Source organism: Miniopterus schreibersii, assembly GCF_964146895.1.
Source record: "Miniopterus schreibersii genome assembly, chromosome: 7".
In the NCBI taxonomy this organism is placed as follows: Eukaryota; Metazoa; Chordata; class Mammalia; order Chiroptera; family Miniopteridae; genus Miniopterus; species Miniopterus schreibersii.
The window spans coordinates 4,083,551-4,100,746 of NC_138108.1; the positions used below are offsets into that span (position 1 = coordinate 4,083,551).

Genomic DNA, 17,196 nt, shown 5'->3' on the forward strand with positions numbered 1-17,196 from the left:
TGAGAATCTCGGGGGCCACAGCTCCTACCGGGGAGGCTAGAGAGCCGCCTCTGACACCCTCGCCTTCCCTTGAGGAAGGACCAGTACTTGGAAAACGGCAGCCAGGGCGCACAGGAAGAGAGGCAGCAACTGTTCATATTTTTCTTTCATTCAATGCAAAGAGCCTTATTATAACAAAGTCTTGGATCCGTAATATCAGACTTTAACTTTTCTTAAAATAAAAATCCTCAAACTATACTTTCTGGATGATGCCAAGAACTCCTCCTCTCCAAAAACACCTGCGATTCAAACATCACGTTCCTGACCCTTCCGCTGCAGCCAGTGGGTCCCGGGTGGATGTGCAGCAGGGGTCTGTACGCTGCGTGCAGGAGGAACTGTAGAGCCGGCCTGGGTATCACCCAACATCCTAGCAGGGAAGGGGCGCCACAGTCTCCAGGAGAGACCTTCCCAGGTCAGCCCAAATGTGCCCTCCCTCACCGCCACATTTCCTGAAAACTCCCGCTCCTGGGTTGCTCCGATCTCCTCTAGAATGACAGGGCCACGGCCTATTGGTTCTTGTGGTCACAAAGTTTCCCCAGGGATTTGGCTTGTTTCCTTTTCTCCGTTTCATTCCAAACCCAGTTAGTTCCCCACTTCTGTGTGTCCACATCTTGTCTGACGATCTGTCTTTGGCAGCTTAGGGAAACTTTCCTTCCATTCTACTCCACCCCTCCCCTTCACACAAGTTACAGGTCGTCTCGCAGGTCCGCTCAGGCTTCCAGGTCACAGGATATCTGGTCTCCTAGAGTCTGTGTCCCTTTCCCTAGAGAATACAGGAAACCACTGCATACATACGTACACAGCTCACCACACCAGGTCAGGGAGACTCTACCATGCCTGGGAATCCATTTTCATGTAAACTGCTGGGTTAAGAATTACTTTAAAAACCTAATGAGAGTCATAGATACAGAGAACAGACTGATAGTTGCCAGAGGAGAGGGGGTTTGGGGGGCTGGGTAAAAGAGGTGAAGAGATTAAGAAAGTAAAAATTGGTAGTTACAAAATAGTCATGGGGGTATAAAGTACAGCACAGGGAATATAGTCAATAATATTGTGGTAACTATGTATGGTGCCAGGTGGGCACTGGACATATTGGGGGGAACATCTGGTAAAGTATATGATTGTATAATCACTATGATGTACACCTGAAACTAGTACAAAATAATACTGAATAAAACTGTAAAGTTTTTCTAAACATGCTAATAAAATTAAAAAAAAAAAATCTAATGAGAGCTTCAAGCCTTCTCCCATGAAATATCAATGCACAAAATTTGCAGTAAGTTCCATGAGGTTCCTGGGTACCTGCCGCCCCCCAGCCCATGTGTTTGGGCTCTAAACAGAGCTCTGTTGCTCCCTCTGGACCCAGTGATCACAGTGCAGAGCCCTAGCCAGAAGCCACTTTTCATCCTGCCCAGATCTTAACATCTGTTATCTGTAACCTGGCAAAATCAGAAGTTTCCACTCCTTATCAGAGCTCCCTAACCACACTCTGCCCGTACTCTGTCAGGTTGAGCCACTTTTTTCTAATGGGCACCTCGGCTCCTTCGGCTGGTTTCCTTACCCGTCAACACCTATCCTAACAACACACAGGAACACCACCAGATCTAGGACTGCGGGGCTGATGAGGAGCTACCTATAATGCCTGCATCCCAGAAAACCTGTGCTGACCTTCTTTCTGAACCTACAAAGGGCTGAAGTGAAAGTTCTGAAGAGCCATCAAGAACTTGCTGGCCCTGTGACAGTGGCCTTGGGCAGCAGAACCTATCCTGCTTTAACACAACCACCCTGACACAGGGACTAAAACATTATGAGGCCAGGAAAACTAGCCTGAAACGCAGCCGAGAGGCAAGGATGCCCCGCAACCTCCCACAGAAGGGCAGCAGGGAAAGGAAGGCCAGGAGCAGGGGCTCCCCAGGGGCAGCACGCCTTAGGGCAAGGGAGGAAGGCCTTCTGGAAGGAACACCTCATTAATTTCCAATTTGGATGCTGTATTCACATCAACGCCCTGTCCATAACCAGGCCAGTGGCAGAAGACAAAAGGACAAAGCGTTTTTCATGGAAAAAGTGAAAAAGCCACGAGGAGCTTCATAAACAAACCCTCAGAGAGAAGATCATGTCCTTCCTCTTTGCTTAATCACAGGATCTGGGGCCTTCGCTGTCTGCAGGCGGCACGCTCCCTGCACTCACTCGCGGACACCGCTATTTAGGACATCAGAGTGAATACTGTGCCGACACCCACTGAAGGCACATGACAAGAAGAAAACCGGGTCATGCCTGGCCGGGCGTGGCTCAGCGGTTGAGCATGGACCTAGAATCCAGGAGATTGAGGTTCAATTCCTGGTCACTAGACATTGCCGGGGTTGTGGGCTCGATCCCCTGGTTGGGGGCGTGTAGGAGGAGGCCGATCAATGACTCTGTCTCATCATTGATGCTTCTATCTCTCCCTCTCCCTTTCTCTCTCTGAAATCAGTAAAGATATATTAAAACAAAAACAAACAAACAAAAAAACCTGGTCAGAACAGAGCACACACTCTATACTCGTGACCTATTTTCTGGCCCAGGTAGGACAGGAAATAACAACACTGTTGTGGACAACACTTCAGAGCATCTGGCCCTGTCTCTTGAACACATATGGAGGGACTGCATTCTTCAGCCCACTTCACAGTTGAGAAAACAGGCCAGAGATTTGTGAAAAGTCACACGAACTTCTAAGAGGCAGCCAGGAGCAGGGATCCCTCCCACTAGGCCCACTCCTTGCACTAGGCCCGCTGTGACTGAGATGTGGGTCATTTCTCAAATGACAAATGAGACTTCAGTGAGATTAGAAAGTAAATGACAAGACTGAAGGACCATCAGAGGCTCACCTCACTTAGACTCAGCTGCGTCCTTTCCTACTGTGTGGAGAGCCTCTGAGACGCACTGGGCCCACCAGGCCCTCTGCCAAGTGCGCTGAGGATGGGGCCTGGGCTGTGTGTCTGCTGGCCTATTTTAGTTTATAAGGCAGTTTGTTCATGTGCTAGAATTTTCTGGAAGATTTGTATAGAAAAAAAGCCTGAGTAAACTGTGAGCTCTTCTTTCTCATGTCATCTGCCACCAGCCTAGTCTGCTGACTCCAAGATGCTAATTGGGCCCCTTTCCATCTTGACTTACCTAAAGATCAACTGGCTAAACTTCTAAGAGGAAGGAAGTGAAGAAACTTCCTCAAGTGTCTGACTGCAACAGTAGGAAATGGTGGGAAAGTGAGAGGAGCCTCAGGTCCTGGATGCGGCTGAGAGACAAGAATTCCATTCCTATGACAGTGGAAGAGGCCCTAAGCCTGAGCAGTCCTCTAAGCGTTCCCTTTACCAGGACAGTTGTGTGAGAGTGGGGAAGGGCAGGAAGAACCTCAGGGTGGTGGACAGGGTAGGAGGCCTGAGGGCTGAGGGAAGGAACCTGGAGCCAGGGGAGAGGGCAGGAAGTGCAGGAGAGCCACGGAGAAGGGGCTGCAGATAGGCCCAGGAAACATAAGAGCACACTGCTAAGGCCAGTGAGGTCAGTCAGCCCCAGCCTTTCAGCTAAACTGACCTAAACCAGCTCTCAAGAGCAGACACCCAGCAAAGCAACCAGTTATTTTGTTTACTAACCTCGGGGCTCAAGTCCTTAAGATTTCAGTCGAATCCACTATTAATAACATCAAAACGCAGAACAAAAGCTGATTAAAAATAATTTTTACCATAAATAAATGATAAATATCTTTTTTGTTTTATTTCTTGAAATATTTTACTTTGAATTTATTTGAATCCCAAGGATTCACAGCAAATTGGCATCCACAGTTTAGTAACTGTTACCTTGAAGTAAACTTAGGGAAGCTTCTAATTGCCTGGTGCCTTTATTAGCAAACCAGGACCCAGGGGACCAAGCACATGGCAGTTTTTCCACAGACTCCTCTGGTCCCAGGCAGCCCTTACAGGCCTGAGATAAAGCGATTCTATCACGCTGCTAAGGACCAGAGATGGGCATTCTGGGAACTTTTCCATTGCCCTCAGAATCAGTCTCTGAAGCTGCTGTCTCTCACTGGAGCTGCCTGGGGGAGATTCCCACTGCAGTGCCCAAGGATGACACGAAACCCAGCAGTGTATTTCTTTATCACACAATGCTGCACATGAACCTCGGCTCTGTGAGTTGGCGGCAGACACCATGATGACCCCAGGAAGCACACTGTTTTAGTTTTCACGTTTCATAGGATTTCCATGGGGTTGGGGGTGCTGGGGAGGCAGCGGCAGGGCTAGCATGGGAGGCAGAGGGGTGAACCTGGATTAATGAAAATATATATGACCAAGATTTTTTACTGGATGTTTAAAAAAATCTAGTGGGTGTGTTTTTTTTGTTTGTTTTTTAAATCCTTTCTGTAGCTGACCATGCCTTCTCCAGAAAGTAAGACTTTCCTGCAGCCTAAGGAAAAGTACAAAACTTCCCCACTTAGACTCCGGGTGAGATGGGCGGCCATGCAGCAGTAGTGCGATGCTGTGGGCCCTGCTCTGGCTCCTTCTAAGTCCAAGGCTTATACCACGAGAAGCCATCACTACATATAAGCCCAGCCGCAGGCTTTGACCACCCTCTTCCTCTTGCATTGAGGTTCCTCACTGGCCTGCTCTGTCTCCCTGACCCTCCCATCTATCCCCCCAGCTCCATTTCCTCCATCTGACTGTAAGAGATATTCATCAGCCACTATATCCCCGGACTAACCAACAGGGTCCACCCCCCATGGGCTCTCTTGGTCCGATAGGGTGCTTGAATGACCATAGTCCAAGAAGTGTGGTGAGTGCTCCACAGCTGTTCCCAGTCCAAATCCCTGCACTTCCTATCTGACCTGGTTTGACAGAAGCCCCGCATCCCCTCCTGGACCCCGTGCCTACTTCACACCTGCTCTGCAGCCCCCTCATGCCAGAAGGCTTGGCTACTAGACACTGCCTCCAATAGAACCCGAAAGACCAACTGAGCCTTCAGAGTGCTCTTTCTAGTGCTGCTTTTATGACCCTCATATTTTTGAAGCTCATTAGATCAGGCAGCTTTTTATTCCTTGGGTCTGACCCTGGCAGGCACAATTCAGATTCAACGTTCTTTTCTGTTGACTCAGGTTAGTTTTCTTCTATGGGCCTTTATTTTCTATTTAGTTAAATTTTTGCAAAAATAAGCATTTATAAAAATATAAAAGTAATACGTGTTTTCAGAAAACATTAGAAAACACAAAAAAGTAGAAAAAATTACTCATAGTCTTACTACCCAAATACAACCACTACTGGCATTCTGTTTTATTTCCTTCTGGTCTTTTTCCATTCATTTTTTCCCCATGCATGTTCCCACCCCCACCAAAATATGATTGCTGGCACAGTGTCTTCACAATTCCTTCTCTGTATTTCAGATCAGGCTTGCTTCTTAACTCTTACAAAGGAACTTATTATCAGATATACAGGAGCCGTAAAAACCAAATGTAACGTGCTGAGTCCAGTTCAGATAAATCAATTGGAGGCAATCCGGGAAATGTAACTATGGACTGGATTCTGGACATGACACCAAGGTGCCAGCATATTGCTAGGTGTGCTAACGGCATTGTACTTATATAAGAAAGTGTCCAAATTTTTTAGAGTTACATATCAAAACATGTATGAGTAATGACATGATGTCTGTGTTTGTTTTAAAGTAGCAAAGAAAAAAAATGTTGACAGCAGTTGAATCTGGGAGGTAGGGGTGGTAGGGTTATTGTATGTTTGAAATTTTACAAAATAAAAATTAGAAGATTAAAGTAGCCATAGTTCACACAGTCCCACAACTTCAAAGGCCTGTTATGAAAACAGCACCCTCTGTCTCTCTCTTCTGCCTGCCCACAGGTAATCAGTTTCGCCTCACCCAGCAGGTTAGATTATTTGGGCATTGCTTTCATATTTCCGTACAGCCTGCGTGATTTCCATTTCTTGATTTTTCAGTTTTAGGCATTATTCACAAACTTTTCACTAGAGAAGAGAATTTATTTTTCTTTCCACATACACTCTTCTCTAATTAAACCCACATAACCGCTCCAGGCCCTCATCCTCCCAATAAAGCTACATCATAAACTATCGGAATTAACTATTATGGTTATGTACATGCTAAGTGTTACTTTTCTTTCCTACACAACTTTCATTTTCACTGGAATTACAACTGTCTTGTTTTAATTTGCTTGGTTTTTCCATATACTATGTACATTAATCCACCCCAAACTCAACCAACCATCTAAAACAGTGGTTCTCAAAGCACAGTCTGTGGACTCCCAGGGGTCCCTGAGATCCTTTCAGGGACCCATGCGGTCAAAACTATTTTCATAATAGTACTAAGGCATTATTTGCCCTTTTCTGTGTGTTGCCATTTACACCGATGGTACAAAAGCACTGGTGGGGAAAACGGCTGTTGCCTTGGCATGAATACAGCCATGGCAACAAGGGTACCCGTGGTCAGGGTACTCATCACCACCTCACACTCTCGGAGGAAAAGCTAGTTCACTTAAGAATGGGTTTTTTGTTTGCTTTGTTTTGTGTTTTGTTTTTTTAATCCTCACCTGAGGATATTTTTTCCATTGCTTTTCAGAGAGAGTGGAAGGGGGGGGAGAGGGAGAGAGAGAGGAACACCAATGTGAGAGAGACACATCGATTGGTTGCCTCCTGACCAGGGCAGGGGATTGAGCCTGTCCCCGAGGTATGTGCCCTTGGCCAAAATCAAACCCGGGACCCTTCAGTCTACAGGCTGGTGCTCTAGCCACTGAGCTAAACCAGCCAGGGAAAGAATGTTTTTTGATGAAGCAGTGAAAGTTATTGAGTTTATTATGTCTCAGCCTTGAGTGCTTGTTTTTATCGCTATGCTGCATGCTGAAGTAGGATGATTGTCCTGAGGAAAGCATTTATATGACTTTGAATTGTGAGCTGGGCTGATTGCCTTTTTTATGGAACACCACTTTTACTTGAAGGAACAACTGACACACAAACTATACTTATTTGGCACTTCAAGGAAAACAACTGACATTATTTATTGCTAATGATAAAATCTGAACTTTCACAAAAATTAGAATTTTGGAAGCCTTGTATCTGACACATAATACACACATTTCCTAATACTTAAAGACTTGTCTAAGATCAGTAGTAATATTAAAAAATGTGTTTTCTTGATATCATATAATGAAATATGTCCACATTTAGAATATAGCATAACAAGCCAATCTTTCCTAAATGACCTGAATTTCTAAATACATGATAAAAAAAATCATGCATGGTTAAAAGATCCATTCAGAATATAGGATAGACCACTAGATTTTAATATAACCCAGTAAAAAATTCAACTGATATGATACTAGTATACGAGGGCTGCCATAACAACATGCCACAGACTGGGTGGATTAATCACAGATATTTCTTTCTCTCATTTATGGAGGCCAGAAGTCCAAGATCAAGGTGCCGGCTGATTCGGCTTCTCATGAGATCTCTCTTCCTGGCTTTTGGATGGTCACCTTCTCACTATGTCCTCACCTGGCTCTCTGGTTTCTTCTTATAAAGATACTAATCCCATAATTTTTATCAGGCCTCTACCCTTATGACCTCATTTAACCTTAATTATCTCCGTAAAGGCCCTACCTCGAAATATAGTCACATCAACGGCTAGGACTTCGACATGTGGATTTGGGGGGAGACGTAGGCACAATTCAGTCCATAGTAGATAGGATTCCAGATTCTAGATTGCAATTAACTTTCAAGAAATTACCATCAAATTCTGGTACAGTACAAAGATAAACAGATATCCGCGATGATTTGGAAAAAGGTATTAAAACACTCCTTTCTTTTCCAATTACATATCTGTCTGAAGCCAGATTTTCTTCACATACTTCAACTAAAAGAACTTATCCCAGCAGACTGACTATAGAAGCATATGTGAGAACCCAGGTCAATGTTTTCTCTAAGACAGACGCAAAAGAGATTTACAACAATATAAAACAAGCTTTTCTAATTTTGTTTTAGAAACAGTTATTTTCACAAAATTTTATTTATGTTAACATATAATGAATTGAATTTATTTTAGTTAAAATAAGTAAATGTTTAGAATTTAATCAGTTTTGATTTCTAATGGGGTAAGCCATGGTAATCCACACAAAAGCTTTTTGAGGTCCTCAATCAATTTTTAGTGCAATAGATCCTGAGACCAAAAAGCTTGATAACTGCCAGTCTAAATCATCTCTCAAGAAATTCAGACACACAGATATTTTAACTACTTCATTTCCTCAAAGACACCTCCCCTAGCACCTTCTGACTGCTCAATCTGCAGCAGCTGCCTTCTACACCATGTAGAGGTGTGCCCCAGCAGCTTTCTTCACCATCACCTCCGTCAGGTGCCAGCAAGTCACAGCCTGTGGGCCAAATCCAGCCTGCCACCTGTTTTTTAAGTAAAGTTTTACTGGAGCACAGTCATGCTCATTCATTTCTGAATTGTTTTCTTTACTGCTACAAGAGCAGAGTTGAGTAGTTGCGACAGAAACCAAATGGCCTATAAAGCTAAAAATATTTACTGTTTGGTTCTCTACGGGAAAAGTCTGCTGACTTGTGATGTAGGTGATTATTTCACTTCTTTCCTGTGTTGGTTTATCTGTTTCCTGAGTCCTATGTTTTCCTCCTTCCTGATTTACTCCTTAATTTTGGTGAAGCATATCTTCTGGTAGCTTCTTGAGAAAGGGTATATGAGAGGTGCATATTTTTCTGAGACCTTGCATGTTTGAAAATGTCCTTTTCTACTCTCACATTTTATTGACAGCTTAGCTGAACAGAATTTTAGCATAGAAATCACAGTCTTTCAGAAATTAGAAAGCTTTGCTTCATTGTCATCTAGCTTCTAGGGTTATGATAGAAAAATCTTCAGTTAGTCTGAGATCTGATCTACTACTCTATGTGACTCCATTTTTTATTTTTATTTATTTATTTTTTTAAATATATCTTTATTGATTTCAGAGAGAGGAAAGGAGAGGAAGAGAGAAACATCAATGATGAGAGAGTCATTGATCGAGCCCGCAAGCCGGGCATGTGCCCTGACTGGGAATCGAACCCCGATCGCCTGGATCCTAGGTCGATGCTCAACTGCTGAGCCACACCGGGCCGGGCGACTCCTTTTTTTAAATTTTGTTTAACTCTTAGAAGCCTATAGGACCTTTTCTGTGTCCCAGTGTTCTGAAATTTTAGGACAGCGTGGCTTGGGGATAATGCATCTCCACCACTGAACTGGACAGTGGTGGGAAGGACTGAATCTAGACCGTCAATCCTCCAGGGGAGGGCACTTCTTTGAATTATTTCTTTCCCTTATTTTTTTGGGGGGGGGGGTTTGTCTCTATTTTTGGAATATTTATTGAACAGATGTTGGATATCTTGGACTGGTCCTATATTTTCTTACCTTTTTTACCTCTTTCTGGGACAATTCTTCAATTTTACCTGTCAACCAGAAGTTTGAATCTTCATTTCTTCTATCGTGTTTCTAATTTCTAAGAGCTCTATTACCCCTCCCCCAAATGTTTCTTTTTAAAAGTATTTCGATCTTGTGATACAGATGTTTTCTTTTAAAAACAATTCTCTGAGGACATAAACAATAGTTTTGTTTCCCTGTAGAGTCTGTTTGTTCTAGTTGCTACTTTTCCGTTTGCTGGCTTTGGTTTTCCTGTATCGTGTTAGAGGCTTTCCTCTTGGTTGTCTCTTCACACATGAACATAAAGTACTAAAAGTCTGATTTTTTGTGAAATCCTAAAAAGCTCTGCTTGTGTGAGTGGAGCTGATTGTCTATAAGCTTTACTGCAGGGAGATACAGCTGGGCTGTTGGTTCAAAAACCCTGATGTTATTTTATCTTTAAATCAGCTTTACTACTCAGATTCCTCAGAGAAGAATTTTTTCCACCTCCCAACTCAGGGTATAGGCTCAGCTACCAGAATTCTGGGCCTGACTAGGAAAAGCAAGCTGGGACTTGGAACATTTGGTGTGCTGGTGCTCACTCAACCTCTGCTAAAGGACCACCACCATTGAGTGTGTTTGGTGTCCCCCAGTTCAAATACCCTTTACTTTATTCTGTCCAGAGAATAAATTTCTGGTATTCTTCTAAATTATGGGAGGGGCAATCCTTTAAATAAACTTTCAATCAGTAGTGTTAGTCTTCTCTTCACCCACTCTCTCCCACTTTACAGAGCTACCTGGAGCTGTCAGACTCTGAACTTCAGGGTTCTGCTGTGGAAATGGGGTTGTTTCTTGGCTTTCTCTGTTGCTGGCACAGGATTCAGCTTTCTCAGGACTGCTAAGTCAGTTACCACTCATCCATCTGCTTCCCAGCTTCCAAAATTTTGTTGCCGTTGTCTCCTCTCCCATTCTCTTTGTCCTTGTGGGTTTATGTCTTTTAAAAAAATCTCTTCACTGTTGTTTTAGTGAGGTTTTGGGAGGGAATGAAAGCAAGTGTGGGTATTGGATCCTCCATCTTTATTTGGAACCTCTTTATAATTAAATATCTTTTTCTTCTTTCATTTAATTTTACAGCATACACATTTACCATGTTCTTACATGGTCTTTGTAACAGCTTTAGTAACTGCATAACATTCATTGAGTCGGAACGCAGCTTGCTTAATCATTACCCTATTTTTGAGCGTGTAGAGTTGTTTCTGTTTGGGGGAGGGAACTAGTTTTTCCCAGAGCCACCGTTCATTTATCCATCTCATTTTTTCTCCTATTTGGGGAATGCTTGCTGGCATTCTTCACCTCTCTGGTTTCATCACCTTCGCCTTAATGATGGCACTACCCTGTGCAAATTTAACTCATCTTTAAACCACCAGGTCATCCTGCACAACGATGCAGCACCAATCTTTCTAAAAGTACCTTTCTCATGACGCTTCAGAGGAACCTCAACCCCGACAATTCACTAGTGACTGACATTTGTGGCACCCCATAGTTTGCTTCCACCCCACCTACCAAAGTCGCCACCCTTTCCTTGAACAGGGCCTGCTGTCCTCACTGCAGCTCAGGCTGCGCCTCCTGCCATGGCCAATCCACAGTCACTCTCACTTACGCCCCATCTGCTGCATTAAGCCTCCCCATGTGACTTAGCTTATACAATTGCTTCCTTCACTTGATAATAGACAAGAAACAAGCAACTCATTCCTGAAACCTTATGGCCAGTCTTGCCTTTTAAATGGACTGGCAGCTTCTCAGAGGCGGAAGCTCTTACATGTTCTCTATGGTGGCTGCCCCTATATTGCCTCTACCTACCATCGTGGGACTCTAGCCCAGTGCCAGGCATACTGTGCGGGCTTAACAGGGACTCACTGAATGGAATGGACACAGTGTAAGTTGTTACCTTGCCCTCTGAAGTCAGCATCCAGATCACGGAGAAGGTCAGTTTGTCGGTCATGGGATTGAGGCTGCACAGCTCCTCACACAGTGCCCTGGGAAGCATGGGGACTACCTGCAAACAGAGAACAGGCCCATGAGCACCTTTCTCCAATCCACAGGAGCTTACACAGGCTTAGAAACAGCCCAGGCAGCAGAGTTTTGGTGAAGAGCTTGAGCTTCCAGAGAGAGCTGAAGATGGAGGAAGCTCATTCGCCAAAGACTATGAGAAAGACCACACTACATGACACTTTTTCATGAGCCTCTAAGGTCAAATAGGAATGTGAACTGAAAGGCAAGAAGAACTGGTAACAGGGAAAAAATATATTAGAGGAATGAAAAACAACTACGTTTTACTATACACTAAAACTGAAGCTCTAGACTCAAGCATGAACAAAACGGAGAAAGTTTCAGTACCACTGTGTCACGATTGAATTGCAGAGACTTTACATAAGTTCAGCCTTTGGACTATGCTCCCGCCTTCATGTTGAAGCCATAACCCTCAATTTGCCTGTATTTGGAGGTGAGGACTTCAGGAGGTAATCAAGGTTAAAGGAGGTCATAAGGGTGGGTCCCTGGTCCTAGAGAAAGAGATAACCTCCTCCCTGCCCTGCACACACCAAAAAGGCCAAGTGAGGACAATGCTGTCTATAAGCCAGGAAGAGTCCTCCGTAGGAACCAAATTGGCTGGCACCTTCTTCTGGGACTTCTAGCTTCCGGAACTGTGAAAGAATAAGTGTGTGTTGTGTAAGCCCCGTCTATGGTACATTGTATGAGTGCCCAAACTGAGTAAGACGGGCTAAATCGAGTTTGTGGGGTACATTCTTAGATTCTTCTCCAGGCTGCATTATCAGATAATTTTACCAACTGTATTTTGGTAGCAGGCTGCTCGCCCTGCAGGCTTCTAGTCCAGGGCTCAATACCTTTACAGATAGTTAGGATTTCTTCTAAGTGTGCGAGGCAGTATCTGACTGTGAATCACAAAAATGAGCATCAGAGAATGTAACTTAACTCCTGACTTCACGTGTCAGTGTTTGTCAAAAGAAAGTCACTGCAGCTAAATGCAATGTGGTACCCTGGGCTGGACTTGGAACAGAAAGAAGATGTTAGTGGAAAAACTGGTGAAATCCAAATACAGTGTGGATTTTAGTTAATAGTAATGTTCTGATGTCAGCTTCTTAGTTATAGCAAATGTACATGGTAATGTGAAGGTGATAACCATGCGGGGGTTGGGTGTGGGACCCCTCTGTCCTGTCATTGCAACTTCTCTGTAAATCTAAAATTATTCCAAAATAAAAGAGCTTATTAAAAAGAAAGCACTATTGCCCTGGCCGGTTTAGCTCAATGGTTGGAGTGTTGCCCCACAGACTGAAGGGCCCCAGGTTCGATTCTGGTCAAGGGCATGTGCCTCGGTTGCAGGCTCGATCCCAGGTGCTGGACGGGGAGCATGCAGGAGGCACCAATTGATGTGTCTCTCTCACACTGATGTCTCTCTCTCCCCTTCCACTCTCTCTGAAAAGCAATGGAAAAAATATCCTCGGGTGAGCATTAAAAAAAAAGAAAGCCACTGTTTTTATTAATTCATTTCCGAAGTGCCATACATTTAAATATGGAAGAAAGTTATGTTAATGAACACAACCATATCTGTTCATGTAATGCTAAATATTGGAGATTGGGGTTAAGATTTTATTTGCAAAAAAGGCAAACTGTCTAAAAACCAACAGAGTTCACTCATCACCAGCACAATCAGAAAAAGGAGCAAAGGCTCTGAGGGGTCTAACCTGGGGCCCACCACTTCCTGCGAACAGTGGGCATGCTAGTCTAGCTCCCTGAGTCTCCGCTTTCTTATTAGTAAAACAATATTGAAGATGCCCAATAAAAGTCCGCTTGCTGGCCGTCCAACGGTCCACCTGGTCTTTGGTCACCTGGCTCAGCCTTCTTCCCAGCCTTTGCCCTGGTGCTCCCCTCCTGCACCCCAAAGAGCCACACTGGCCTGCTCACTGCGCACCTGTCACCTGCCAGGCCTGCGCACTGCTCTAGCTCTGGTTCCCTCTTTCTGGAACCCCTGTACGGATGTTTTACACATGGTCAACTTGTGCACATCCTTTAAGATTTGGCTCATCACCATCTCTGAAGGGACTACAGAGATTCCCCCAGGCGGAGCGTGCACTGTGTTCTGTGTACTTGCAGTCCTGAGCGTCGTCACTTACACCATCCTTCCTGCTCTTCCATGGTACTTCCACAGCTCTAACACACTCATCCTAATCGCCTCTGGAGGCGCCTTTCCCTCCACAAGGCCACGCCGTCTTCAGGAATGAGAACTAGCTCCTGTTCCTGCCTCTCTATCTAGCACCTGGCACAGAGCAGGCACTTCTGGTTGGCAAATGAATGACTGACTTTTGCCCAGGAAATGAATCCCCTATTTTTTCTGTTTACTGTTTACTGCATCACATAAAAGATTTTATGAAATACACAGTAGACTTCTACTGAACCATCTTTACAAAAGATTTTCACAGGCAGCTAGTATTTTATGTATAAGATAAACTGTTTTGGCTACTCTCCCCTCAAATGATGGGCACACACAGCGGCTGCCCAGGTTATCTACAAGCACTGCTTGGTCTCCTGTATCTTACACAGAAGACAATATTTTAGCATTTGTACTGCAATGTGATACCAAAGAGCCTCAGTGAGGCTCAGGAAGAAGCTAAACATTAAAACTTTTCAGGTAGTATATTATCTTTACATTTTAAAGAGTATTCCTTATAAGAAATTTTCACTAGATCTTAGGGCAGAATTCAGATGGAATTCAGAGAAAACCGTCTTTATGTCCACATAGTTTTGTAAATAAATGGTTATTTCTTTGCCTTTGAAAGGAAAATGAATGAACCACAATCACATCTGTGGTTTGGCATGTCACAGCCTCTCATAAATCGGGCTTGACTTCTGCTGGGGTCACTGGGCATGAGCTCCATGACACATGGCACTGTGTCAAGTCCAAGTCCAAAGCACAGTAGGGATCCCCGTGGGAGGTGGGACTAGGAGACAGACAGTTGCTCCTGATAAGCTTCTGCAAACATAGTCCTACTACTTCAGGGAAGATCCACCTGGACAACAGCACAGCGGCCCACACACACTCATGGCTGCGTGAGATGTCATGGTACCTGGAGAGGCTTGGGGCAGGGGGTGAGACGTAAGAGAAGAAATGTCTCTCCAGGAGCTGAGAAACTGCTGGCTGTAATTAGCATTGTGCAGGCACTTATGCATCCCTGACACCTGCAGAGTTGTCCACAGTTGAGTCCTGCCTTGTCCTCATCAGCTTCGCTACTCAGCATGGACCATGTGGATAGTTCTTTAAAGTTCTCAAGCTTTCTCATGTTCACTGTTTCAAGTCTACAAAGCCATAATCAAGTTTACATCCTGCCTTTCCTGCTTCTGCCATTCATAGCCGAGTGGGGACGGAGGTAACACTGGGCCGTGCGCAGGTGTGCCACCGAACCAGCTCACTCAGCTCCCAGCCAGCAGGGGCCAGCAGTCCTTTCACTCATCGTGGGTTAGTTTCTTCCTCTGTGCCCCTCAGACTCTATTCCAAAACTTCATTCTTCTCCTCAGACCTCCTGCCCAGTTGCCTTCTCCCTCATTCTCAGCACAAAACCTCAGCTCTTCTTCCCAGAGGAAGTGAGAACGTCAGACTCGTCTGCTCCCAAGCATCCTCCCAGCCCTTTCCTTCGGCCAGTCTCCCCAGGCTCTACCCTTCCAACTTCACCTGAGTGCCTCGGTTCCCTGACACCTCACAGTGTCCCCCTGCCCAAAGCCTGGCCTGTCTGGGCATTTGATCCACCCCTCCCGCCAACGCTCCTCTCAGTCTGCTACCTGCTCCCCTGGTGTCCTACCCTCCCCGAGGACCGTAACTACAGACCGGTCTCCCAATCTCAAGAACAGCAGATGACACTCCCCTCGTCTAGCTCTCCTCCTTCACTTCACTTCTGGGCCCCCTCACTTCTCAGGTGAGGTTCTCAAACAGTCCATGCTTCCTAGTTTCATTTTCACCTTCCTTTCACTTCTCAAGCTAATATGACATTTTTAAATTGCAAAAATTACATGCTCATTGTAGAAATTCTAGGTAATAACAAACAAAAACATGAGAATGCAAAAATGTTGAGGCCCCATGGGTTGGACAAGCAATGGTAACATGCCGGTGCAGAACTTTCGTCTCTTTTCTGTGCACACATCAATGACTACATGCCAAGTAAAACATTCCATATTATAGGCGCATGTATTTTTTGAAACACAGAGTAGCGGATGCTCTCAGGCGCTTCTCTGTGCCGGACCTCAGTGGCCTCCTCCCCTCCGCTTGGCCCCCTCAGTGTCGGTGCTCCCCCGCCATGGGCTCTGCTTTCCATTCTCTGCACATTCTCCCCGAGGGGCCCCTGCACCCCTGGGCATGCAGCTCCCACCCAACAATTCCACACTAATACTGTTCCTGGAAAAGTTCCATGCTTTTCCCAGCCGGGGCCTGGAATGCCCTCTCCATCCACTGTGTCTTCCTAGAAGTTTTCTGCTCACAATGTGAAGCACTGCTCAAAAATCAACTGCTTTATGATGCTTTTGTGGCTATTACGGAGGCTCCTCTCCTCTACAGGACTTCCTCACCTTGGGGTACAGGCAGCCCAGTGCACTGCAGTTGCTTTTACATGCCCACCTCCTTGACTTCCCAGGGCAAGATCAGCACCTCTGCCATCTTTATATGCCTGGCACCTGGCACACAGCTGGTACTTGATAAATGCTAACTGGGTGAAGACTAATAGGAAGCAGGAAAGGGAGGGGCTTAGAAGGTGCTAAGTGTTCTTAAGCACGTTTCAGAGCCAGGATCAAAATCGGGCCAGGGTAGAGCTTAAAAGCTGGTCATGGTTAAAAAGGGACAGTGAGGATAGGACACAGACTTTCTAAGCATTCTGGACTAGGGCTTAAGAGGGCTGAGAGAAACTGATCATTTAGGTAAATACACCACTGCCCAAGGCAGCTGGGTGGGGGTACCAACGAGACTATAAAATCTTATATTAGCCTCAGAGAGCAGAAACATCTGCTAAAGCCACAGCGGGCAGGCTGGCCAAGTTCAGCAACGGGTTAGCCAGGACAGCCCTGTGACCAACAGAAAGGGCCACAGAGGGGAAGAATCAATCAGCTAGGCAAGGAGGAATGGGAGGGCCTAGCAGCGACAAAGGGGCCAGCTGTCAACAACCCACTGGGGTTCCCTAGCGCAGGGAGGGGCTTCAGAGGCCTCTTCTGCCCCCTCGGCTCAGGCCACCGCTGGCTTCCAGGCCTCCTCGCGCCCTCAGTGCCCATTGGCGGCCTGAGCCTGAGCACTTGACGAGCTTTCTCCCTTCCTCTCAGGACTTCGAGGTTTGAGCAGTAAGGTGCACTCAGCTAGCTTCCCACTCGCACGCGCAAACAACGCGAAGGACGGAAATCGCTCACTTGCCAGCAGCATCGCTGTTTAAAGAGTTTTCTTTTTCACATCACCACTTCCATGAACCCCACATCTGATCAAGTCTGTGTTGCACAGTTTGACATTAACAAAGCATCAACATTCTGACAACCTGCTGGGGTCAGAAAGGAACATCTTAAAACTCTTTGGCCTCCACATGAGGACGGGCTTCCAATCCCGATCTTTGATCTCTATTATAAAGCAGTACCAATAAAATATCGTAGAGATTTATGGGCGAACTTTCATTTGAGCTGTTTCACACCTAAAAT

General features: G+C 45.3%; 1 protein-coding gene across 2 annotated transcripts in view; it reads right to left on the minus strand.

The window, feature by feature from the left end:
• DIS3L2 (DIS3 like 3'-5' exoribonuclease 2) overlaps positions 1–17,196 on the minus strand; it is a 215,250-nt gene that overhangs the window by 55,539 nt on the left and 142,515 nt on the right. For both annotated transcript variants that reach the window (XM_081142279.1, XM_081142280.1), the window contains exon 12: positions 11,411–11,518. In XM_081142279.1, the coding sequence (XP_080998405.1) occupies positions 11,411–11,518 (108 nt within the window). The remainder of the gene's footprint in view (positions 1–11,410; positions 11,519–17,196) is intronic.